This window comes from Rana temporaria, chromosome 3, assembly GCF_905171775.1.
Source record: "Rana temporaria chromosome 3, aRanTem1.1, whole genome shotgun sequence".
Classification (NCBI taxonomy): domain Eukaryota; kingdom Metazoa; phylum Chordata; class Amphibia; order Anura; family Ranidae; genus Rana; species Rana temporaria.
Window position 1 is genome coordinate 362,547,009 of NC_053491.1, and position 26,182 is coordinate 362,573,190.

Below are 26,182 nucleotides of genomic sequence, written 5' to 3' on the forward strand. Positions count from 1 at the left end.
TTTTTTACCAAAAATATGTAGAAGAATACGTATCGGCCTAAACTGAGGAAAATAATTTTTTTTATGTTTTTTGGGGATATTTATTATAGCAAAAAGTAAAACATATTGCATTTTTTTCAAAATTGTCGCTCTATTTTTGTTGTTTATAGCACAAAAAATAAAAACCGCAGAGGTGATCAAATACCACCAAAAGAAAGCTCTCGTTTGGGAGCCACGTCGCACGACCACGCAATTGTCAGGTAAAGCCGAATCACAAAAAGTGGCCTGGTCTTCGACCAGCAAAATGGTCCGGGGCTGAAGTGGTTAAGGCTTCCAGCATCTCTTACTGGATGGGAAAGAAATTGCCATATTCTTAGTAACCCTGCACATTTCTGAATACATAAAATCCTTACATAAGCTCAGTTATTACAGGTTCTCATTTGGACCTTGCTGTTAATGTTACTAATAAAGTGTAACATTTAAAACACTTTTTAAAGGCTGAGTTCCCCTTTAAAAAAATAATAATAATAAATGCACATATTTTTGCAGGTAAAAAAAAAAATGTGCATTAATTATTTTTTTTACTGGAGCCTGTACCCACGATCAGCAAATTGTCGGGCTTCTGCAGAATCTCAGTATAGTTGTCTGCCCATACTCCTGTACGGGCTGACAGTTGCTGGAGAGCAGGAAGATCAATGTACTACTACAGCGCTCTCACAGTTTATTGAGAACTACAAGCCATCTGCCACAGTGGAAGATGGTAGTTGTAATTCGTTCACAGATCACTCTTTTCAAATGGTGAGAAGATCCATGCCCACTGTCACGGGGGGGAATTAGAGGGGCACAGGCAGGTGCTCTTTGGGAACATGTTATGTGTTACACCCTAAATACAGGTAGAACATGTAACATGTTACAAAGGTGAACTTATCCTTTTAGGATTGCCCCATATGCTGTATGGTGCACACCTTTCACAAAAGAAACACAGACTGGTTCAGTCCATTATAGAATAAAAATGCTGTGATCATTTTCTAGGACACTCTGGGCAATAGAATTTTGCAGTGCATGCATAGAGTCTTCCAGTTGAAGGCCCTGAAGCATCTATGTATATTTTCCTTTGATTCGTGAAATGGGAACTGGGGTCATCGCGCCTCTCAGATTTGGGGATTCAGGCCTTCTTTCTTCAGCACCAGCTCCACAGCCTGCTCCACGTCCTGTACCACATGGTGTGCCTCCACCAGGCCAGGCTCTAGCTGGAAATCACGGTGCCCGTGGAAAACGGTCTCTGTGATGCTCTCTCTTGGGTCTGCCGGCACCTCTTTTTGATTTCCATAAACACCGGTACACACCAGTATGGACTCACAGTTCTGCGGGCGGCCTGATGAAGAGCCTTCTCTCTGTGTCTGCAAGTGACGATTGTAGAGGTTGGCGCCGTAAATATCCGCCATGGGATTATCACTAAGGAAGACAGAGCAAAGGTCAGTTCGAACGGAAATTAAAGCTTACCCTGTGATGTTTTCTGACATAGAAATATGTGCTTTGTGAGGATGGATATGTCGTTTACTCCTTCTACTCTCCCTCCTTTATCCCCTCTATGGACCAGAGCAATTTTTACATTTCTACTATGTGACTGTTCATTCATCAATATCTTTGTCATTATTTAAAGTGCATCTATGGTTAAAAGGTAACATTTATTTCAATATTCTCTAGCCTACTCCTATTAATCTGAATGATATGGACGTTTGTAAACTTAATTTGTGAAGATCCCTAGTCATTTACTTCCTTGAATCCTGTGAATTATTATTATTTTAATGAAAGTTGCAGATTTTAAAATATTGAACGTGACCTTTGAAATGGAATTAATATATTAAAATAGAGCTTCACACAAAAAGGGGAGTTCTGCTTTTAGCATTTCTCCCCTCTCCCCTGCCAAATTTGTATGTAATTTATTTTGGGAGGGCAGTGCGGGTACACAGTTTTGACAGGTACCTGCTCCCACATTTGCTCGGATCGCCTAAGCAATCCGAGCGGAAGTTCTCCTCTCTCCTTCCCTGCAATCTTCTGGGACACGTCACAGATCCCGGAAGACTGCCAGACTACTCAGTAGACACAGCACGACTCGCGCATGTGCAATGTGCACCTGGCTGTGAAGCAGCAAGCTGTCACAGTTGAAATGCCAGTGCCTGGGAGAGGACCGGGAAAGCAGATAGCTGGATCCTGGGACAGGTGAGTGTGTATTTATTAAAAGTCAGCAGCTACACTTTTTGTAGCTACTAACTTTAAAAAAAAAAAAAAAAACGACTGGTACTCCTCTATAAAGATTATATGAGCGTTTAATCATTTACATCTACTTTATTGAGTTTAAATCTACTCTAAAGTAAAGTAATCAGACCATACACAAATTTAATAAAGACCACATCAGCATCACTAAATCACATTATATCTGAGAGTTTCATCAACCCCTTTCTTGCGTATGCAAAATTAAAGAGAAGATCAACAGGAAGAAAGCAGTGGACATATATTGTCCCAGTGGCGGCCCGTCCATAGAGGCGCCCGGGCGCCGCCCCCCATCCCCCAGTCAGTAAAAAAAAATATATATATATATATTTTTTTAAACATGTCCCTTTAAAAAAAAAAAAAAATCCAAAAAAGGGCCTCATATGTGCACTGTGTCCGCGCGCCGGGCACAGTGCAGAAAGAGTAGCGCCACGTCTGTGCAATCACGGGATTGCAGACGCGGCGCTACATTGGAAGCCAAAATATGGCATTGTGGCGTTCTCCATCGCGCCACTTGCTTCCGGCGCGATGGAGTGTATTGTTATCGCCGAGCGGGTGCACCCGCTTTCAGTGTGCACCCGCTCGTCTCTGTGCTCGTTCCGACGTCACTGGCAAAACAGGAAGTGACGTCGGAACTGCTTGAGCTCAGTGCGCCCGACCGAGGAGAGGAGCAGGTAAGCTGAGCTATGCCTGCCTGCCTGCCAGCCATGTAGCCATGTCGTATGGAACACAACAACACCCCACACAACACCAGCCTAGGTGACAGCATCCAACCAACCCCCTCCCCCCCCCCCCCCGCTTATTCAAAGACGTTTTTAGCTAATATTCGGCTGCTGGCATCCATCCTCCACACCCCCCCACCCCCCCTGCTTAATCCAATTTTTTATTTTTTTTACTATTTAATATTCAGTGAAAATAATGCCAGGCAACAACCGCCGCTATTTGTGCTGTAATAAAAAGTTTTTTTTTCAATAACTGGGGGGGGGGGGGGGGTGGTCTGGTGGGGTAGTGTTACCGGCCGCTATTTGTGCTGTAATTAATTTTTACATAGAAAATAAGTGTTGTTAATAAGTGGGTAAATAATTTATAAAAAAAGTTTTTTTCAATAACCCCCCCCCCCCCCAGTTATTAAAAAAAAAAACTTTTTTTATACTTAATGTGCAGGGAAAATATCGGCCGTCAACACCACACCACCCCCCGCTTGCAAATTGTCCTGCGACTTGGGACTGGAAAGTTGCAGGATGAGTTGGACCCGATGATTTCCAATGAGAACTGTTCATATCTGTGCAACTTTGAAGTAGTCCCTGCATTACTTTTGTCCCACTTTGATGTGACTTGAGGTCCATAGACCTCCAGAATACATAGGCATTGCTTCAAGTCGCTGCAAAATCGCACCAAAAAATTGTGGCAGAATCTTGCGACTTTCAGGCTAATGCAGTCTGAAAGTTGCACAATTCTACTGCAATTTTGATGCGACACAGCAACGCCTGTGTATTCTGGAGGTCTATGGACCTCAAGTTGCATCAAAGTGGGACCAAAGTAATGCAGGGACTACTTTGAAGTCGCACAGATATGAACGGTTCTCATTGGAAATCATGGGGTATGACTTGTCATGCAACGTTTAAGTCCCAAGTCGCAGGACAAGTAATGCCTGCAGTCTCTGGTAATCTTGTGCAGTATGTCCGCAGTCTCTGGTAATCTCCTGCAGTATGTCCACAGTCTCTGGTAATCTCCTGCAGTATCTCCGCAGTCTCTGGTAATCTCCTGCAGTATCTCCGCAGTCTCTGGTAATCTCCTGCAGTATCTCCGCAGTCTCTGGTAATCTCCTGCAGTATGTCCGCAGTCTCTGGTAATCTCCTGCAGTATGTCCGCAGTCTCTGGTAATCTCCTGCAGTATGTCCGCAGTCTCTGGTAATCTCCTGCAGTATGTCCGCAGTCTCTGGTAATCTTTTGCAGTATGTCTGCAGTCTCTGGTAATCTCCTGCAGTATGTCCCCAGTCTCTGGTAATCTTCTGCAGTATGTCCCCAGTCTCTGGTAATCTCCTGCAGTATGTCCGCAGTTTCTGTTAATCTTTTGCAGTATGTCCGCAGTTTCTGATAATCTCGTGCAATATGTCCGCAGTCTCTGATAATCTCATGCAGTATGTCCGCAGTTTCTGATAATCTCGTGCAATATGTCCGCAGTCTCTGATAATCTCATGCAGTATGTCCGCAGTCTCTAGTAATCTCCTGCCCATTTTGAGTCCTTCATTACTAACAGTGTCATATTTTAGTTTGTTTGCACCGATCTGTAAGGCTGCGCTATATACCATGATTTGTGATGCTGGGGCTGTATACTCTGTGCTGTGACGCTGAGCTGTATACTCCTGACATTGAGTGGAAGCAAGTGGAATACAGGGGACGGAGCGGTGGATTCTATAAGGGGTGTGGCTTATGAGAAGTGGGAGGGACCAAATGTGGAAGGGCGGGGTATTGCGCCCCCCCATCCTAAAACTTCACCAGCCGCCACTGTATTGTCCCATGTACATATAAAAACAAACTAGATAATACACATTATTCTACACTACAAAAAATGACATTGGGCAGTCCTTGTCAAATAGAGCCGTTACTCTGTCCAATGTAAGGTAAATAACAAGTGACAGCAAAAAAGGTTGACATTCCCACGCTCACTTGGTTTTTGGCATCTGGAAACTTGCAGTCATCGGATAGAACTTGTCCATGCTCCCTGTACATACATTACAGCAAAGGACCAGGACAGATGATCTCAGCATTTATGTAAAACTATATTATTATGAAAACCATGCACAAAAAAAGTACTACCTGGGAACTTCCCCACTCTGACATGTTTCAGCCATTAACAGGCTTAGTCGTATAACCTGCAACTAAGCCCATTCCCAGGTGATACACATCAGCACAGGGAGGTTCCTAGATGGTGCATATCTGTGTATGATTTCTGGAATAATAAAAAGTTGTATAGAAACTAATAGTAAATTACAAGTTTGCTTTAGAGCAGGCAGTGTAAACCTCCTGTAGCCACCTTTCCAGTATTCTCCTGTACAGAAGCCCCATAAAAACTGGAACTTCCAGGAATTGGAAGAACATGCAACTTCCCTCAAACCCGATACTTTTTTTTTTTAACAGAGATGCCTCAAACCCGATACTTGCCTTGCCAGTGTAATGTCGCATTATCTGTCATATGACAGTGTTCCAGTCCAGAGATCAGTTGTAAGACCATATCACAGTCACATGGCAGGAGGTCATACCCAGTACCTCATTGGTGTTTTGGGGTGTGGGGGAGTATGTGAGCTCCTTCCATGTGACAGTGGTGGGGTCTAACAGGTCATACTTGGGGCTCACAGTTTTTCCCTTTTGTTTAAAGTGTAACCACTTACCCAACAGCATACAAAGTCTGTATTGGAGTGTCCCAGCCACGCTCTCTTGCCTGGCTCATAATCAGCTGCTCCGCGAAGCTGTATGTCACCATGCTGGGTTTGCCAATCAGGGCCTCGTAATGCAGCTCTTTCCCAGTGATTTTATGGTACAAAGTCTCCAGGCACACCAAGAACGTCCCATGTCCAAACCTGAACAGGAGAAATGAGGACAGATCATATATAGGGCTACAAGAGATTAAAAATTCGCTCCTGCCAAACCAAAAAGCAGCATTGGGACAGAAATCTGATGTATTTTCTGCCTCCTACACCCTCTTGCTTTCTTTAAGATGACATCTGTGCAGCCTCTTGCGACAGGGCCTTGCTCATGATTTGAGGGTTATCCAGAATGCCTCCCTTATTAAAGAGGAACTTCATCTTATCTTAACATATCTTAAAAATTACACCAGTGGCATCTTTAAAAATGTGTAGTAATCTACAAACAGATTATATATATATATATATATATATATATATATATATATATATATATATATATATATATATTTAAAGTTTAGAAAAAAAAGAAAAACATTTTTGTAGTTATAAGATTTTGCAAAATTTTTAAAAATGTAGAAAAAAAATTATAACAATTTCAATTGGGTACAGTGTTGCATGACCGCGCAATTGTCATTCAAAGTGCACTGCACTGAAAGCTGAAATTGGCCTGGGTAGGAAGGGAGTTTAAGTGCCCAGTAGGCAAGTGGTTTAGAAATCTTGCTGTTTATATACAATGAGAATAAAGTATTAGTAGTTATTACACTTTGAAAAGATACTGCCTTTTACATCTCAGAATTTGCGCCTTTCTGATTTCACCTAAAGCAAGTAAAATAGTAATAGAAAAACAAATCTATGGGGGAGAACTTGTCTGCCTGGGGTTCCTGTTATACACCCTGCACCGACTATAGCTTGTCCCAAGTTATTTTTGTTATATATAAATTCTTTATTTACATTTTTTCTTCCACAAAGACAGCATTACAAAATATACATCTATACAACAGTTCTGTTATTTTATACATTAACGTTAATTACTCTTTCGCAAACAATAATAAACGTTTTAATTTCTCCTTAATTTCTCATAATTTTAACCACCCTTTTATATTGGTCTGCTATAATACCATATCTTTGCTATATTTTCATTCACCAGGGCCCCGCCCTAGTTAACCCCCTTGCAAGAAAGAGAAGAAAAAATACCATAGAGATTTAAGCATAGAAAAAAGAAGAAAGAGAACCCCCCCCCCCCCATCATTCTCCTCATGCTGATAACAGAGGAACGAAGCAGCAGAAAGACATAGCACTTCAGGCTTTGGAGAGAGATAAGTAAACACTACAGATTTATGCACAGGGGTCAGATTTCATGAATGGGGTTTGCAAACACTTTAAGATTCCTTTTTTTCTGAGCCTATGGTTTTATAGATCCGGGGGAATGATACTGCTGTGTGTATAAAATGCCTGCTCACCTGGGCATTTTTGCCTCCGCCATCCAGAGAAGATCCATGTTGCACGCCAACACAGGAATGTGCGGGTATGGCGGCTGCTTCTGCCACTCGGTCGGCCTGCCAGAACTAAGCAAGACATCCAGGATTAGCTGCAAGCTGGTCTCCCAGCGCACTGGCTCCCCCAACAGAACGATGGCTGCAAAGACACAGATGGTATTACTGGTCAGCTTCATACCATGTGTTAGATACAGACAGGAAATTTTGCAGTGTGTTAACAAACAATCTGACTGCCGTAGCCTCAATCTCAGGAGATTTGCTGGAATGCATCTGTTAAAGAAGCGACAGACTTATTACTTTTAAAAGCTTACAAGGTACTCTGGTGATCGTTAGTGAAAATCAACACAGCTTCATCTCTGGTGGGCAACTGGGCAATGTACAAAGGCCATTCATAGACAATAGTAATTAAACTCAGTTCTCACCTTCTACAGTAGGGAAAGTCAAGAGAGGGGACGGAACCTACAAGAGAGAAATTTGGCATCTGTAATGAGTCAAGTCATAAACCCAGGATGCTCCTGTGCAAATGAAAATACTAATTATATATATATATATATATATATATACACATACCCACACACACTAGTGTGCAAAAGATTTAGGCAGGTGTGTAAAAATGCTGCTAAAGTAGAACTATAGTCAATTTTTTTTTTTTTTTCGATAGAACCATTGGAATTGGAAGATTTCCCCTCTATTACTTTTTTGGGGACAACCCAACATTTGAGATTTTCTTTTACTTTCACCTTTAAAACAGCATAAATTAATCTAGGTACACTTGCACACAGTTTTTTAGGAGGTTTTTCCAAACATCTTGGAGAACTAACCACATCTTCTTCTGTGGATGTAGGCTGCCTCAAATCCTTATGTCTACTTTTGTAATCATAGACAGACTCGATGATGCCGAGATCAGGGCTCTGTGAGGAGCAAACCATCACCTCCAGTACTCTTTGTTCTTGAGATAGTTCTTAATTACATTGGCTGTATGTTTGGGGTTATTGTCCTGTTGCATAATACATTTGGGGTCAACTACATGCCTCCCTGATGGTATGGCATGATGGATAAGTATCTGCCTGGATTTATCAGCATTTGAAAACACCATTGATCCTGGTTGGCCAGGGAAACTTAATACAGCAGATGAAAGACACTTCATGCTTACTTCCCTTCGATAATGGAAGATGTCCAGCAGTGCCATCAGCACAGAACTGGCCGAAACCAATGGGACCCATCTAATGTCCAGAAGTGGTCTTCATGAAAGTGCAGCCAAAAATTCATACCTCCGACGTGGAAACAAGACTAAAAGACTATGCATGAAAACATAGGAACTGGGGTACAGAAAAATGGCAGCAGGTGCTCTAGAAGTAGACTAACAAGACGAAATTTGAAATATTTGGGCTGGAGAGCGATATGATAATATGCGTGTCTGCAGACAAAAGTGAAACATGGTGGAGGTTGCATGCACATTTTGGGCTGCACTTCTGAAAATGGAGTTGGAGATTCGGTCAGGATCAATTGTGTCCTCATGGCTGAGAAATACAGACAGATACTTATCCATCATGCCACACCATCAGGGAGGTGTGTGATTGGTCCCAAATGTATTATTTAGCAGGACAGCAACCCCAAACATACAACCAATGTCATTAATAACCATCTTAAATGTGAAGAAGAACAAAGAGTCCTGGAAGTGATGGTTTGGCTCCCACAGAGCCCTGATGCCTGTCTGGGATTATATGAAGAGACAAAAGGATTTGAGGCAGCCTACATCCACAGAATATCTGTGGTTAGTTCTCAAAGATTTGTGTAGTTTGTCACACAAGATCTTTCCCCAGAAGTGGGAGCAGATACCTGGATTTGACAGGTATCAACTCCCCCCCTGAAAGGTGTCAAATTGGCACCGGGGGGGGGGGTTGGATTCGATCCATGGAAGTTCCACTTTTGGGTGGAACTCCACTTTAGGTGATAAAAAAACAAAACAAAGCTGCTTTTTCTGAAAGCATTCTTATTTTACATCATTTTTTTTCCACACAGTACTGTATGTGTAATATATATATATATATATATATATCACACACATATCCAGATGGATGGGAACAGCATTCCTGCACTGCAAGACTCAGTACCTACTGGGTAAGAGTTGCCAGGCTAACCGCTAACCTACCGAGAAGTAGACAGACACAAATACCCACAGGCCCTCCACTCTTTGGAGATCTTTGCGCTGGAAGAAGTACTAAAGTGCTTTTGGAACTAGCCTGACCAGTGACTTGGATCATCACCTCCTTTTGACTTTGAGATAGCTGCCTTGAAATTGATAAATTGAGAGCGCAATACCTGTTTTCATCATCATTAAATATTTATAACATTTATTGCACTAGATGTATGCATGATTTGTGCTTTTTTTGTTTAACACAGTCATGGTTTCTTTTTGATCCTTGCCAATTGTGTCATTTAACCCTTTTTGTGTCAGGCGTTGCTTCAGTGGAAAACCTGTGACTGCAATACTTTGCTTTTAATAATATCTAAGATTGACAGGCATTAGGTGTACGCTGAAGAATACAAAGGCGACTAAGCTCCAACCTCAGCCTGCTCCTGGACAGTGAAGAAGCAGTAGCTGACTATAAGGTCATCCCTCTGCACACCCTGCAATCTCTAGTTTACTATCTGTACATTAACAGTTTCCATTACCGGCACTCACCAGATTCTTAGGCCTGCGAGTTTCATCCACCATATCCAGTAGTGGAAAAGCCCTTCTGATATCTTCAATTGTGACTGTGTCCCGGAAGCCTAGGCTGTACAATGTCAAGGAAGCATAGAGGTTACAAAGTATTAAACAAGCATTTTGCTAAACTGATGCACAAGGAGAAGAATGCTTAAAAAGGATAAAAAAATGAAAGAAGAACTTCAGATAAAAACTTTAGTTTTGGATTGAGTGGGGAAGGGTTAGAATCTCTGTTGGATTTTTATATGGTCCCGACTTGACAGCAAATGATTATTTTTAAACAGTAATCACAAGAACAGATTTGGAAGACTTCCCATCTACTGCTGTTCTAGAGACACCTAGGCGTGTAAAAGGATACTCCTTGGCAATCTCTTCCACTGGTCCCTGACCGGACACCAGGACCCGCTTGTCATGGAACTGACGGAACATTCGAAAAGGACTGTGGGAAAGGATGACCTGATCATGGGACACCTGAAGAAACAGCAAATATTAGCAAATGAAATGCTACCCGCTCTGTATAGAACAAAGCATCAGGTTCACAAAAAATACATACCATATATACTCAAGTATAAGCCAAGTTTTTCAGCACATTTTTTTGTGCTGAAAATGCCCCCCTCGGCTTATACTCGAGTCACCTGTTTGCGCCTGATCTCCCAGATTTGGGGATCCGGTACTGGCCGGCCGTAGGTTCCCTGGACACAAAACTTGGCACACATATAGCCCTACTCTTTCTCTACAAGTGTGCAAAGCTTGTTGTCCAGGACACCTACGGCCGGGGAGCACTGATTTTTCAAAGCCAGGCACCCCTTCCATAGACTCCTATGTTAAACTGTAATTTCTCTGGTGATTTTGGGGACCCGGTACAGGCCAGCCGTAGGTTTCCTGGACCCGGAACTTGGCACAAACAAAGCCCACTTTCTCCTTAATAAGTGTGCAAAGTTTGTTGTATGGAGGACCTACGGCTGGAAAGCACCGATTTTTCAAAGCCGGGCACTCCTTTCATAGACTCCAATGTTAAAGTCAGTCTAGTCATGGGCACAGTGAGGCATGCATATGGGCACAGTGAGGCATGCAGTTGGACACAGTGAGGCATGCAGATGGACACATCGAGGCATGCAGATGGACACATCGAGGCATGCAGATGGACACATCGAGGCATGCAGATGGACACATCGAGGCATGCAGATGGACACATCGAGGCATGCAGATGGACACAGTGAGGCATGCAGATGGACACAGTGAGGCATGCAGATGGACACAGTGAGGCATGCAGATGGACACAGTGAGGCATGCAGATGGACACAGTGAGGCATGCAGATGGACACCATAGGCTTATAATCAAGTCAATACGTTTTCCCATTTTTTTGTGGTAAAATTAGGTGCCTCGGCTTATACTCGAGTATATACAGTATATTTAAAAACATAGGGGTAGATTCAGTAACATCTGCGCTTTTTTTTTACGTAAATTGTGTGTGCGCTCCGGCAAAATGCCCGGTGTAAGCGCGCGCAATTTAAATGATCCCGTAGGGGGCGGGAATCATTTAAATTTGGCGCGTTCCCGCGGCGATCGTAGAGCGCATGCTCCGTCGGGAAACTTTCCCGACGTTCATTGCGGCAAATCACGTCGCAAGGACGTCATTTGCTTCAAAGTGAACGTGAATGGCGTCCAGCGCCATTCACGAATCACTTACGCAAACTACGTAAAGTTCAAATTTCGCGATGCGGGAACGACGGGTATACGTAACATTGGCTGCGCCTGCGAATAGCAGGGGCAGCCTTACGCAAAAACCGCCGTACGCAAACGACGTAAACTGCGTACGCAGGGCTCGTGTAACGTTGTGAATCGGCGTTAGTATGCAATTTGCATACTATACGCTGAGCACAACGGGAACGCCACCTAGCGGCCATCGCAAGAATGCAGCCTAAGATATGCGGGCATAAGAGCCTTATGCCACGCATATCTTAGGCTATAGTCAGCGTAACAAGCTCTCTGAATCAGGAGAACTCGTTACGCCGGGGCAAGTAAGCAATTGCGCTGCGTAACTATGGTTACGCAGGCGCAATTGCTCTTTGAATCTGGGCCATAGTTAAGCCCTACTCTTTTACCTTAACAAATTACCAATTAATTATAAAGTGACTCAAATAAAATTGTGGTTGTGCGTTATTGCAAACATTTACATGCATGAATCACCATACACATAATCCAGGGACAAATGAATAATATAAATGCACAGCGATATAAATCAACAATTATATTGTGCGTTAACAATACACATAAAACATTACTAGTGTTGTATAGACGCGCTAAAGTCCATACATTATCAGCAATCCAATAGTGTCTCTGTTTAGAAACAGAGGTGTTATTGGCTTGCTGATAATATATGGACTTTAGCCTAGGTTCACATTGGAGCGATTTACCATGCGATTTGAGAGATCAAACTGCATGACAAGTCGCAGCCTATTTGAGGCAATGGCACTGTTCCAATTGGTGCGACAACGATTTGCAAAAGTAGTTCCTGTACTACTTTATGCCGATTTCAGGTGCAACTTCAATAGACATCTGTGTATGAAGCCACACAGATGTCTATCAAGTAGCACCTGAAATTGTGCCGACCTTGATACTTTGAAATGGCGCTACTTCAAGTGAAGTAGCATGATTTAAAAGTAGCGCCAATGTGAACCAGGGCTTAGAGCATGTATATAGCTCTGGTAATGTTTGATGTGTATTATTAACGCACAATAGAATTGTTGATTTATATCACTGTGTCAAAGAAACTGTCCTTTAACCACTTAAGCCCCGAGCCTGTTTTTCAGATTCGGGATTTACAAGACTAAAACAGTTTTTTTTTTGCTAGAAAATTACTTAAAACCCCCAAAAATTCTATATTTTTTTTTCTAACACCCTAGAGAATAAAATGGCGGTCATCGCAATACTTTTTGTCACACCGTATTTTCGCAGCGATCTTACAAGCGCACTTTTTTGGGAAAAAATTAACTTTTTTGAATTAAAAAATAAGACAACAATAAATTTGGCCCAATTTTTTTATATATTGTGAAAGATAATGTTACGCCGAGTAAAATGATACCCAACATGTCACGCTTTAAAATTGCGCCTGCTCGTGGCATGGCGTCAAACTTTTACCCTTAAAAATCTTGATAGGCGACGTTTAAAAAATTCTATAGGTTGCATTTTTTGAGCTACAGAGTAGCTCTAGGGCTATAATTATTGCTCTCGCTCTAACGATCGCGGCGATACCTCACTTGTGTGGTTTGAATATCGTTTTCATATGGCGGCGCTACTCGCGTATGCGTTCACTTCTGCGCGCGAGCTCGTCGGGACGGGGTGCTTTAAAAAAAAATTTTTTTTGTTTTCTTATTTATTTTTATTAATTTTATTTAAAAATTATCACTTTTATTCCTATTACAAGGAATGTAAACATTCTGGTGACACACTCTGGTGACACACATTACAGCGCCTTTTCGGTCTACCAACAGGCACTACTAAAGGAGACTGTACAATTAAATTGCAACATGTGGCCAACTCAAAGCAATAGCACAGTACGGGTGTGTCCTGGACAGTAAGAGCGGTTCACTCATCCATTTTGCTGTTTTGCTCACCTCAATCCCAAGGACTCGGCTCAGCTCTTTCGCTCTCTCCTGGCGTAGGCAATTCCCAGCATTGGTTACAAAGACAACGGGTACTGCCAGCCGCCCATCTCTTCCCAGCAACCTCCTGAATGCCTCAGCCGCCCCTGGGATGGGATTCCGGCCTCTCACCAACACGCCATCAATGTCGAAGAGGAGACCAAACCTGGGTGACCTCTGGGAGACAAGAAGCAGAAGAAATTACATATAATTTTTTTTTTTTTCAAAGGTTTCACCCAGAGAAAAAGTTTAGAAAAAGTTGCAGCGGTTTCTTGGGAACAGTTAGCCAATCACAGCTTTGCCCAAAGTTACCAATTGGATGCCAGCTTTAGTTTTCCAACCAATGGAAGCTGCAAACTAACTTTTATACAAACACTTCTCTGGACCCCAATTTTCCAAAATGAGTCATAGAGATACTTACATGGACATCTGATGATGTCAGTCCTCTGTGTGCTGCCAGCACTCCTGATGGTGAAATCCCCTGTGCCCAGCAGGATAATCTCTTCTTCACCAACCTGCAAAACATCTGTGGCCAGGCTGCCATTACACCTATCCTATCCTAAAAGGAGGACACCTTACAAACAGCCTACTCTGCACCTATATGGACTCAGCACCAACCACATGCCAACCTGTATCAGATCATGGCACTGGCCAATAATGAGCAGGAAGTAAAATAAATAGGTGTACAACGCCAATATCACTCTGTACTGTATATGGAGGTTTGAGGGCCAAGTGGCATTTAAAATACTGAGATGCCAGACACTGGTTAGTATGACATGCCAGTGTTACCAGCTATACTTTACAGTAAATATACATGATTAATATTATTCTTAACCTGGCACTGTTCTATGTAATGCCCGGTATACATATGTATGTTGTGTAATATTTTGCCCTGTTTAGAAGCTGGCATTATCCTATACTGACACTATGCAGATTTATGAATATACCCTGTGCACAAGCTGACTCTGCCACCTTCCTATACTTGCTCTCCTCCCCTGGGCACTTCCAATATGTGCCCCCCTGATACAGCTTCAACCCCCAGCTCTGGGCAATGTTTAATGTGTGCCTCCCTGATACAGCTTCAACCCCCAGTCCTGGGCAATGTATTATGTGTGCCCCCCTGATACAGCTTCAACCCCCAGTCCTGGGCAATGTATAATGTGTGCCCCCCTGAAACAGCTTTAACCCCCAGCCCTGGGCAATGTATAATGTGTGCCCCCGATACAGCTTCAACCCCCAGCCCTGGGCAATGTATGTGTGCCCCCCTGATACAGCTTCAACTCCCAGCTCTGGGCAATGTATAATGTGTGCCACCCTGATACAGCTTCGACCCCCAGCTTTGAGCAATGTAAAATGTGTGCCACCCTGACACAGCTTCAACCCCCAGCTCTGGGCAATGTATAATGTGTGGCCCCCTGATACAGTTTCACTCTTCCCCCACTAACAGTGTGTGCCCCCGTTACAGCTCACTTCCACACCCCTTGCCGTGGGCACTGCCAGTGTGGGCCCCTGATACGGCACACCTACACCCTCCCTGAGTGGCTCTCCTCAACCTCTGCTCCTCCCGGTCACCAACAACCCTGCCACAAATGTCACCAGCGCTGTCTGTCAGCAGAGACTACAACCCCCAGCATGCACCTCCCCCCTCACCGGACGTTGTGGTCCAGACTTGTTATTGTATAAATAGTAGTAGAAATGTAAAGTTTATAATATTTCTCAATGACGGTAAGTGTGTACACTCGAAACGTGTTCTATTCTTTGAAGTAAAACGAAGAAAGCTTAAATATTGGAGTGTATTTTGCCTCATGTGGTGAGAATACACGGGGGCGGCCATTTTTATGTAGCCCAAACTTTCTTTTAGCTCAGCCCTTCTCAAATCAGGTTCCATTGACATCGTTGTAGAGAAAGGCTGTCAGATCCGACCGAGCTCCGGTGAAGTGAACTTCGGTAAAGAAGGACCTCGGCCAGGACAGTGTAGAGAAGAGCAATGGAAGGGGGAGGCGGAATGTCATCCATCTCCCACACTCCTCACTGGGCCAGCACCGCCCACAGCCTGGTGGATTGATTGGAATGGAAGAACAGTCCTTTTACTGGGACTTTGCTGAGAGCAATACAGGGCACAGAGGGGATCAGAACGGAGGGTAGGGGCTGACTTTAGAAAAGTGAGGGGTACACAAGTGTGCCAACATGGGGGTTTGAGGTGTAAAAGTGAGCAGTGAGGGGGGTTTTGGGGTACATAGGTGATCATAGGGGTGTAGAGCTGAGTAAAGAGGGGTTGGTGTACAGAGAAGGTGGTTTGGGGGTACAGAGGTGAGCAGAGAAGGGGGCTCAGGGTACGGAGGTCAGTAGAAGTGGGGGTTTGGAGTACCGAGGTGAGTAGATGGTGGGGGGTTTGGAGTACAGAGGTAAGCAGATGGGGCGGGGGGTTTGGGGTACAGGGGTGAGCAGACGGGGGGGGGGGATTTGGAGTACAGAGGTGAGCGGAGAAGGGGGCTCAGGGTACGGAGTTGAGCAGACGGGGGGGTTTGGAGTACGGAGGTGAGCAGATGGGGGGGGGGGTTTGGAGTACAGAGGTGAGCGGAGATGGGGGCTCAGGGTACAGAGGTGAGCGGAGAAGGGGGCTCAGGGTACAGAGGTGAGCGGAGAAGGGGGCTCAGGGTACAGAGGTGAGCGGAGAAGGGGGCTCAGGGTACTGAGGTGAGCGGAGAAGGGGGCTTGGTACAGAGGTGAGCACGGGGGGATTTGGAGTACGGAGGTGAGCAGACAGGGGGAGATTTGGAGTACGGAGGTGAGCAGACAGGGGGGGATTTGGAGTAAGGAGGTGAGCAGATGGGGGGATTTGGAGTACGGAGGTGAGCAGATGGGGGGGGGGGGATTTGGAGTACAGATGTGAGCGGAGAAGGGGGCTCAGGGTACAGAGGTGAGTGGAGAAGGGGGCTTGGTACAGAGGTGAGCAGACAGGGGGGGATTTGGAGTACGGAGGTGAGCAGATGGGGGGGGGGGGGTTGGAGTACAGAGGTGAGCGGAGAAGGGGGCTTGGTACAGAGGTGAGCAGACAGGGGGGGATTTTGAGTACGGAGGTGAGCAGACAGGGGGGGATTTTGAGTACGGAGGTGAGCAGACAGGGGGGGATTTTGAGTACGGAGGTGAGCAGACAGGGGGGGATTTGGAGTACGGAGGTGAGCAGACAGGGGGGGATTTGGAGTACGGAGGTGAGCAGACAGGGGGGGATTTGGAGTACGGAGGTGAGCAGACAGGGGGGGTTTGGAGTTCGGACATGAGCAGATGGGGGGGGGGGGTTTGGAGTACAGAGGTGAGAAGACGGAGGGAGGGGGGGGTTTGGAGTACAGAGGTGAGCAGATGGGGGGGGGGGTTTGGAGTACAGAGGTGAGCAGAAGGGGGGGAGAGTTTGGAGTACAAAGGTGAGCAGACTGGGGGGGGGGGGGGATTTGGAGTACAGAGGTGAGCAGACGGAGGGGGGGGATTTGGAGTACAGATATGAGCAGACGGGGGTTTGGAGAACAGAGGTGAGGAGAAGGGGGGGGGGGTTTGGAGTATAGAGGTGAGCAGACGGGGGGAGGGTTTGGAGTACAGAGATGAGCAGAGAGAGGGTACGGAGGTAAGCCCCCACCCAAGTGGAAGTTCACATCTGTGCTGCTGCATCTAGGGCATTCCTTTCATTTCAATGGGCTTCCCAACCCACAGAAAAACAGGGAGGCTGTGAGCAGTGTACACTTCACGTGGTGCCACTATCAGTTGGATTTGAGTGGAAATCAGTTGCTTGTCACATGATTAATTTTCCATCCATGTGTGGGTGTAATTTCACATCTTAATTTAGGACCTTTTTTTATGTTTGGATTATGAATATTAAAGTTGTTCTTTTATAATTTGAATATTGTAAGTGCTTGCTTTTTACTTCGAAATGAATCTGTATGCTATGTTGTACATTACATTGACCTAACGATGTGTTCATGGTCTCATTGGTTGCTGGTTTTAATGAAGTTCCCCTTAAAGGTAGGCCCAGTCAGATAAAGTGATATCTTTTTTTGTGTAGAAAAGCAAATGTAATTCAAAATTTGCATTTTTTCACAAAATTATCCTTTATCTCTTAATTGCCGGCTGGCCATCTATATACGGCCTCCGGGCGGCGCGCGCGCAAGCATGCCTGCCGCGTCAGTCAGGTGCTGGAGTGCACGTGCCTGGCGCCCGCGATCGGCGGTCACGGAGACAGGGACGTGGAGCTCTGTGTGTAAACACAGAGCTCCACGTCCTGTCAGGGAGAGGAGACTGATGGTGTGTCCCTTGTACATAGGAACAACCATCGGTCACCCCCCACAGTAAGAATCACTAATTAGGGAATACATTAACCCCTTCCTCACCCCCTAGTGTTAACCCCTTCCCTGCCAGTCACATTTATACAGTAATCAGTGCATATTTATATCATTGTTCGCTGTATAAATGTGAATGGCCCCAAAAATGTGTCAAAAGTGTCTGCCGCAATATCGCAGTCCTGAAAAAAATCGCAGATCGCTGCCATTACTAGTAAAAAAAAAAAAAAAATTCCCATAATTCTAGCCCCTATTTTGTAGACGCTATAATGTTTGCGCAAACCAATCACTATACGCTTATTGCGATTTTTTATTTTTACCAAAAATATGTAGAAGAATACGTATCGGACTAAACTGAGAATTTTTTTTTATTGGATATTTATTATAGCAGAAAGTAAAAAGAATTTTTTTTTTTCAAAATTGTCGCTCTATTTTTGTTTATAGCGCAAAAAATAAAAACCGCAGAGGTGATCAAATACCACCAAAAGAAAGCTCTATTTGTGGGAAAAGAAGAACGTCAATTTTGTTTTGGAGCCACGTCGCACGACCGCGCAATTGTGATTCAAAGCGTGGCAGTGCTGAAAGCTGAAATCTCACCTGGGCAGGAAGGGGGTATACTGTATGTGCCCAGTAAGCAAGTGGTTAATCACCCCCTATGTTAGGCAACTTTCACACTGAGGCGCTTTGCAGGCCCTATAGAGCTAAAAATAGCACCCGCAAAGTGCCCTAAAGCTTCCCCTCGTTTCAGATCTACCCCTCAGATTTACAGCGACTGCACTTTCAGTGCAATTTCAAGTGCACTTTGCAGTGCAAAGTGAATTTGCCTTTCATAAATGACGCATAGTAAACTGGCAGAATGGCACGGCTGGGCGAAACCCTGTATGATTATGTTGTTCCCTTCAAGAGCCACCAGGGGGACACGCACGCCTGCTGCACAGCGGGGGATCTGATGCACGTGGCTGGAGGGCGCGGTCTCTGCCAGCCACCCGCGATCGTGGGCACGGGAGCCAGCATAGGGATTTGTGTGTGTAAACCCTGTTCTGTCAGGAGAGGAGACGTATCGTTTGTTCCTACTAAGTAGGAACAGCGATATGTCTCCTCCCCCAGTCAGTCCTATATCCATACAGTTAGAAACACTAACTAGGAAAAATGGTTAACCCCTTGATCGCCCCCTAGTGTTAACCCCTTAAATACCAGTGAAATTTACACAGTAATCGGTGCATTTTTATAGCACCGATTGCTGTATAAATTTCAATGGTCCCAAAAAAAAGTGTCCGATCTGAATGCCACAGTACTAAAAATTGCAGATCATCGCCATACTAGTAAAAAATAAATAAAAAAAATTATAGAAATGCCATAAATCTTTCATGTAGTTTGTAGACGCTATAACTTTTGCGCAAAACCAATATACAGTTATTGCGATTTTTTTTTTTTACCAAAAATATGTAGAAAAATATATATTGGCCCACACTGATAAAGACATTTTTTTTTTTTTCAAAATTTGGGGGATATTTTTTTTTTTTTTTTTTTTCAAAATGTTCGCTTTTTTTTTTTGTTTATAGAGCAAAAAATAAAAACAACAGAGAAAGCTCTATTTGTTTGAAAAATAGGACGCAGATTTCATTTGGGTACAGCATTGCATGACTGCCCGATTGTCGACGCAGTGCCAAATTGTAAAAAGTGCTCTGGTCAGGAAGGGGGTAAAATCTTCCAAGGCTAAAGCGGTTAAATGTAACCATATTGCTACACTTAGAGGCACCTCTTTTCTCTTTTATAAACAGTGGGGTAGATTCAGCAAGCAATTACGCCTGCGTATCCATAGATATGCAGCGTAATTGCTAAGTAGCGCCGGCGTATCAACTTTCTGTATTCAGAAAACTCGATACGCCGACTGTAGCCTAAGATACGACTGGCATAAGGCTCTAATGCCGTCGTATCTTAGGCTGCATTCTGACGCTGGCCGCTAGGTGGCGTTCCCGTAGTTGTCAGTGTAGGTATGCAAATTGCATACTCACGCCGATTCACAAACGTACGCACGCCTGGCGTTTGTGTTTTACGTCGTTTGCGTTCGTCGCTTTCGTCGTAAGGCTGCTCCTGCTATTAGGAGGCGCAGCCAATGGTAAGTATAGACGTCGTTCCCACGTCGCGATTTTCGAAATTTACGTTGTTTGCGTAAGTGGATCGTGAATGGCGCTGGACGCCATTTAGGTTCACGTCGAAGCAAATGACGTCCTTGCGACATCATTTACCGCAATGCACGTCGGGAAATTTTCCCGACGGAGCATGCGCAGTACGTTCGGCGCGGGAACGCGCCTAATTTAAATGATCCACGCCCCTACGGGATCTTTTAAATTACGTGCGCTTACGCCGGCCCCTTTTACGAAACGCCGCCGCAAATTACGGAGCAAATGCTTCGTGAATGAAGCGTAGCTCCAGTAATTTACGGAGGCGTAGCGTAAAAACGGTACGTTGCGCCGCCGTAGCAGTGCGCGGCCCTACCTGAATCTACCCCAGTAGCTCCTGTTTGCTTCTAATCCCCCTGTGGAGGATTCCATTTGTGGATGGACATTTTATGGTTACACAACCAGGTCACATTAAAAATGTGCGCTGAAGCGCAAGATCACCTTTATTTTTATTTCATTGTTTGTGTACAGTGAACACTTTTTTAGATATTGCAGCTTTGGGACACCTATCCATTTATATTTATTGATTTCCTTTTGCTCACAGTAGCGCGAAAGATCACTTCACATTTCTAACCTGGTCACATTGCTATAATCTTTTTATATGGACTATAGACTGAAGGACTTATGAATAAATGGTTGTGGAACGAAGTATTGGAGTTTCCATTATTTATTATGGAGAAATTTGCTTTGATATACAAGTGCTTTGGATTACAAGCATGTTTCCGGAACGAATTTTGCTTGCAATCCAAGGTTTTATTGTACAGGGCGGAGGTTCACCTTCCAGCAGGACAACGACCCTAAACATACAGCCAGAGCTACAGTGGAATGGTTTACATCAAAGCATATTCATGTGTTAGAATGGCCCAGTCAAAGTCCAGATTGAGAATCTGCGGCAAGACTTGAAAATTGCTGTTCACAGATGCTCTCCATCCAATCTGACAGAGCTGGAGATATTTTGCAAAGAAGAATGGGCAAACATGTCACTCTCTAGATGTGCAAAGCTGGTAGAGACATTCCCAAAAAGACTTGCAGCTGTAATTGCAGTGAAAGGAGGTTCTACAAAGTATTGTCTCAGGGGGGCTAAATACAAATGAACACCACACTTTTCACATATTTATTTGTAACAAATGTTGAAAACCATTTATAATTTTTCTTCCACTTCACAATTATGTACCACTTTGTATTCATCGACTCTATTACATAAAAAAGGCCAAAAAAATACATGCTACATGCGGCGGTCCGTAAGCCTCGGGAAGCAATCCGGGACGACGGCGCGGCTATTCGTTTATAGCCGCTCCGTCGCGATCGCTCCCCGGAGCTGAAGAACAGGGAGAGCCGTATGTAAACACGGCTTCCCCGTGCTTCACTGTGGCGGCGCATCGATCGAGTGATCCCTTTTATTAGGGAGACTCAATCGATGATGTCAGTCCTACAGCCACACCCCCCTACAGTAGTAAATACACATTAAGTGAACACTAAATGTTACAGCGCCCCCTGTGTTTAACTCCCAAACTGCAACTGTCATTTTCACAATAAAGAATGCAATTTAAATGCATTTTTTGCTGTGAAAATGACAATGGTCCCAAAAATGTTTTAAAATTGTCCGAAGTGTCCGCCATAATGTCGCAGTCACGAAAAAAACGCTGATCGCCGCCATTAGTAGTAAAAAAAATAAAAAAAATAAAAATGCAATAAAACTATCCCCTATTTTGTAAACGCTATAAATTTTGCGCAAACCAACCGATAAACGATTATTGCGATTTCTTTTACCAAAAATAGGTAGAAGAATACGTATCGGCCTAAACTGAGGGAAAACATTTTTTTTATATATGTTTTTGGGGGATATTTATTATAGCAAAAAGTAAAAAATATAAATTTTTTTTAAAATTGTCGCTCTATTTTTGTTTATAGCGCAAAAAATAAAAACCGCAGAGGTGATCAAACACCAACAAAAGAAAGCTCTATTTGTGGGGAAAAAAGGACGCCAATTTTGTTTGGGAGCCACGTCGCACGACCGCGCAATTGTCTGTTAAAGCGACGCAGTCCCGAACTGTAAAAACCCCTTGGGTCTTTAGGCAGCATATTGGTCCGGGGCTTAAGTGGTTAAGGCACTGTAAGTCTGTGTAAGATATGTAGAATGAGAACAACAGTTCCAATCAGAGGATGCGTACACCACTGTATAGTGAAGGGTGTCAGAAAACTTCTATATTCACCATGTAGGCAATCACCAGTAACTGAGTGAACTCTTACCAGAATCTATGGATTATTACAATAATGACCTGCAAACAGTTTCTTAGTATTAGATGCTAAGACCCAGGTGGTTTCTTCAGATCCTCATAATATCTCCGATTCACCAATGGTGTATTAGATATACACTATGGGGCAGATTCACAGAGCAAGTACGCCGGCGTATCTACTGATACGCCGGTGTACTTTCAAATTTCCTGCGTCGTATCTTTAGTTTGAATCCTCAAACCAAGATACAACGGCAATTGGGTAAGATCCGACAGGCGTACGGCTTCGTACGCCTTCGGATCTTAGATGCAATACTTCGGCGCCCGCTGGGTGGAGTTTGCGTAGTTTTCAGCGTTGGGTATGCAAATGAGCTTTTTCCGACGATCCACGAACGTACGCGTGGTCGTCGCATTCTCTTACGTCGTCTCTAGTCGGCTTTTTTCGGCGTATAGTTAAAGCTGCTATTTTGCGGCGTATAGATAGACTTGCCATGTTAAAGCATGGCCGTCATTCCCGCGTCGAAATTAGAATTTTTTTTTTTTTTGCGCAAGTCGTCCGTGAATAGGGATGGATGTAAGTCACGTCGAAGTTCTAAAAATGACGTTGTTGCAACGTCATTTCGCGCAAAGCACGGCGGGAAATTTCGATACGGAGCATGCGCAGTTCAATCGGTGCGGGGACACGCTTCATTTAAACGAATCACGCCTCCTACCCGCCCCAATTTGAAATACGCGCCGAGAGATACACTGCGCCGCCGTAACTTACGGCGCAAAATCTTTCTGGATTCGACTTAGAGCCAGGTAAGATACGGCGGCGTAGCGTATCTCTGATATGCTGCGCCTGGGCATTTCTCTGTGAATCTGCCCCTATATTGTCAAAAGTATTGGGATGCCTCCCTTTACAAGCACATGAACTTTAATGGCATCACAGTATTAGTCTGTAGGGTTCAATATTGGAGATGGCCCACCCTTTGCAGCTATAACAGCTTCTACTCTTCTGGGAAGGTTGTCCACAAGGTTTAGGAGTGTGTCTATGGGAATGTTTGACCATTCTTCCAGAGGTGCATTTGTGAGGTCAGGCACTGATGTTGGACGAGAAGGGCTGGCTTGCAGTCTCCCCTCCTAATTCATCCCGAAGGTGTTTCTGTCGGGTTGATGTCAGGACTCTGTACAGGCCAATCAAGTTCCTTCATCCCAAACTCGCTCATCCATGTTTTTATGGACCTTGCTTTGTGCAATGGTGCGCAGTCATGTTGGAACAGGAAGGGGCCACCCACAAACTGTTCCCACAAAGTTGGCAGTGTGAAATTGTCCAAAATGTCTTGGTATGCTGACATATTAGTGGAACTAAGGAGTCAAGCTAAACCCCTAAAATACAACCCCACACCATAATTCATTCTCCACCAAATTATTTGGACCAGTGCACCCGACTTCCCCTGTTGGCATGACTAATGCCTATTTATGAGGTAAATAGGCTCCCTTCCAGCCACTTTCTGCTGGGAATCGGTCAAGGACCTCATAAATATGCCAAGAAGCTCCTCCTAGCCTCCACCCACTACATTTGGAAGCTTCTCCAAGGTGCCAGAAAACAGGGGGAGGCACCAGAGATGCTGCTTGCTGAGTCATCCAGCCCTCCCTGAGTCACTCAACCCTGACCCAGATTTACCCAGGCCTAGATCTCAACCAAGCCAATTTGCCTACAATAACAGCTAACTATTTACATCTAGCACACTAGCTAGAGGGCTAGAATTCATGGTAAAATGCAAATGTGACACAAGCTATTGTAACACACTAGTCTGAATGGACTCGGAGACAATGAAACAAGTTTTTGTCTGGACAACAATTAACCAAAATAAGAAAAAACAAAAAAATATAAAACAGTAAAAGACAGTTAAATCAATAGTCAGATTTCGATTACAGAAAATTCACATTTTTATTTTGCGCTCAGTCGGAATCGTACAGTTTGGTATTCTTCGATATGCAGTCACACACACTTCTGTTCTGATCCAAAAGCAACATTCATTACAAATTATAAACACCCCCCCTATCAGCTGTACATAGTCAATAGGATACATTTTAAACTTGATTTTTTTTTAATTACCATTTTACCGCACATCCTTGTTTGGATTATTGATGCGTGTGCAGATATTCCAACCATGATATAACTTCTATGTTGCAAGCAGTTTAAAAGCATAGAGCTCCATAATATGTACAATCCTACTATGCAAGGCTTTTACACTTGTGTGCTTGTAAATAAAAGATACATATGTGTAATTTCATTAAATTATAACTTTTATGAGCCCACAATTCACCAAATGCAGCAGACGCTTTAGTAAACATTTAGGAAATTCAAGCTACATATAATGTGAATGCCCCACCACCCATTTACTGCCCCCCTGAAAAGAAGTCTGTGGTGAAAAATACTCTTCTGAGAATTTTGAGAGGAGGTCTGCAGGCATTCAGGAGGCAATATTGTTAACGCCTAATACCTGTTTTTTGATGGCTGTTGCAATTTTGCATTGTGGGAACCTGAGCAAACGTGAGCCAAGCACTTGTCCAGTCTCCAGCGGCAGAAGCTCTGCAGAGAACACAGCCGATAATGGCTGTGAAATGAATAGAGAGTTACTATGGGGCTTCCGTTGTCGGCTGCCTTTTCTGCACCGGCTGCCTCCACAGCGAATCCGCAGTGAAAGCTCAACGTGGGATCGGGTCGGATTGACTTCATAAACAGGATGTATACTGATTTCTTCTTTACAGGGTTAGTTTTAAATTGTGGATGTCTGTAGATGCAGGAATTTTAGTGTTAGGGTGGACTTCTACTTTAAGAGCACAATCTTAATTTGACATCCATGCAACTGCTGGTACGTACAAACCCACACGGCTGTCAAATTGGGAGCCGTGGCTATGGTCATGCAGCCGCTATGGTCATGCAGCCGCTGTGTCCCAATTGACACAGCGACATGAATGGGACTGCCTGTGGAATGCACAGAACACCTTTGCACCCCCATGTGGGCAAACACAGCCCTAGCATAGTGTATGCTTAAAGCGGAGTTCCTCCCAAAAGTGGAACTTCCGCTCAGTTTTGGCAAATGGTAAAATTGGCACCTTTTGGGGGAGGGGGAACAGGATACCCGTCTTTGACAGGTATCCTGTTCCCACTTCCAGGAGCCACGGATATTGATGTCACCACTCGGCTCGCTCTTCCTCCCCTGTAGCCGGGCCAGTAGGAGAGAGGTGCGGAGCCTTACGCAGTAGGGTTCCCGGCGTGAAGCAGTAAGGCTACACTGCCAGGTTCCCTTACCTGCAATGGCTACGGCATGCACCTGACAGCTGATGGAAACATCAGCTGCAGAGCTGACAGGTAAGTCTCCTACTAAAAACCAGTAACTTACATTATGTGTAGATGCTGGCTTTTCATTTTTGCAGCAGTGGGCGAACCTCTGCTTTAAGTACGTGCAAACGAGGTAAGAGCGACAATGCTCACTCACCTACCTAATGGGAGTGTTGACTACCACTTTAAGCAAGCTGCCAGCAGGCTTCAGCAGGCTTTTCAACAAGCTTTAAGAAGTGCTGAAGCCTGCTAGCAGCTTGCTTAAAGTGGCAGACAGCACTCCCATTAGGATCTGTGTTCAACATTTACAAACTGGAATTGAATGATGCTTTAAAAGCTTCAACAAAGCTTACTGAAAGCTCTGCAAATGCTTTGTCAAAGCTTGCTGTTCACACTGCTCTTATACAAGCTAAAGCTCATATGAAACAGGCCATAGGGAGTTAATATGAGAAGTTCTGTGTTAGGTTTTCACACTTTAGGTATAGCAATTGAAAAGTTTAAAAAAATCTTGCAGAAACTCTGCAATTGTAACATAATCTGTATGTATTTTTTAATAGAAAAAAATGCTTTTTAT

General features: G+C 44.1%; 1 protein-coding gene across 1 annotated transcript; it reads right to left on the reverse strand.

The window, feature by feature from the left end:
• Positions 1 to 240: 240 nt before the first annotated feature.
• Positions 241 to 15,293, reverse strand: HDHD5 (haloacid dehalogenase like hydrolase domain containing 5). Its single transcript, XM_040345327.1, has 8 exons — positions 13,954 to 15,293; positions 13,506 to 13,709; positions 10,246 to 10,358; positions 9,864 to 9,957; positions 7,600 to 7,636; positions 7,142 to 7,316; positions 5,646 to 5,834; positions 241 to 1,434 (listed from the first exon to the last, which is right to left on the reverse strand). Exons 1-8 carry the CDS (start codon positions 14,074 to 14,076, stop codon positions 1,131 to 1,133), a joined length of 1,239 nt encoding a protein of 412 aa, XP_040201261.1. The 5' UTR covers positions 14,077 to 15,293; the 3' UTR covers positions 241 to 1,130.
• Positions 15,294 to 26,182: the final 10,889 nt, after the last annotated feature.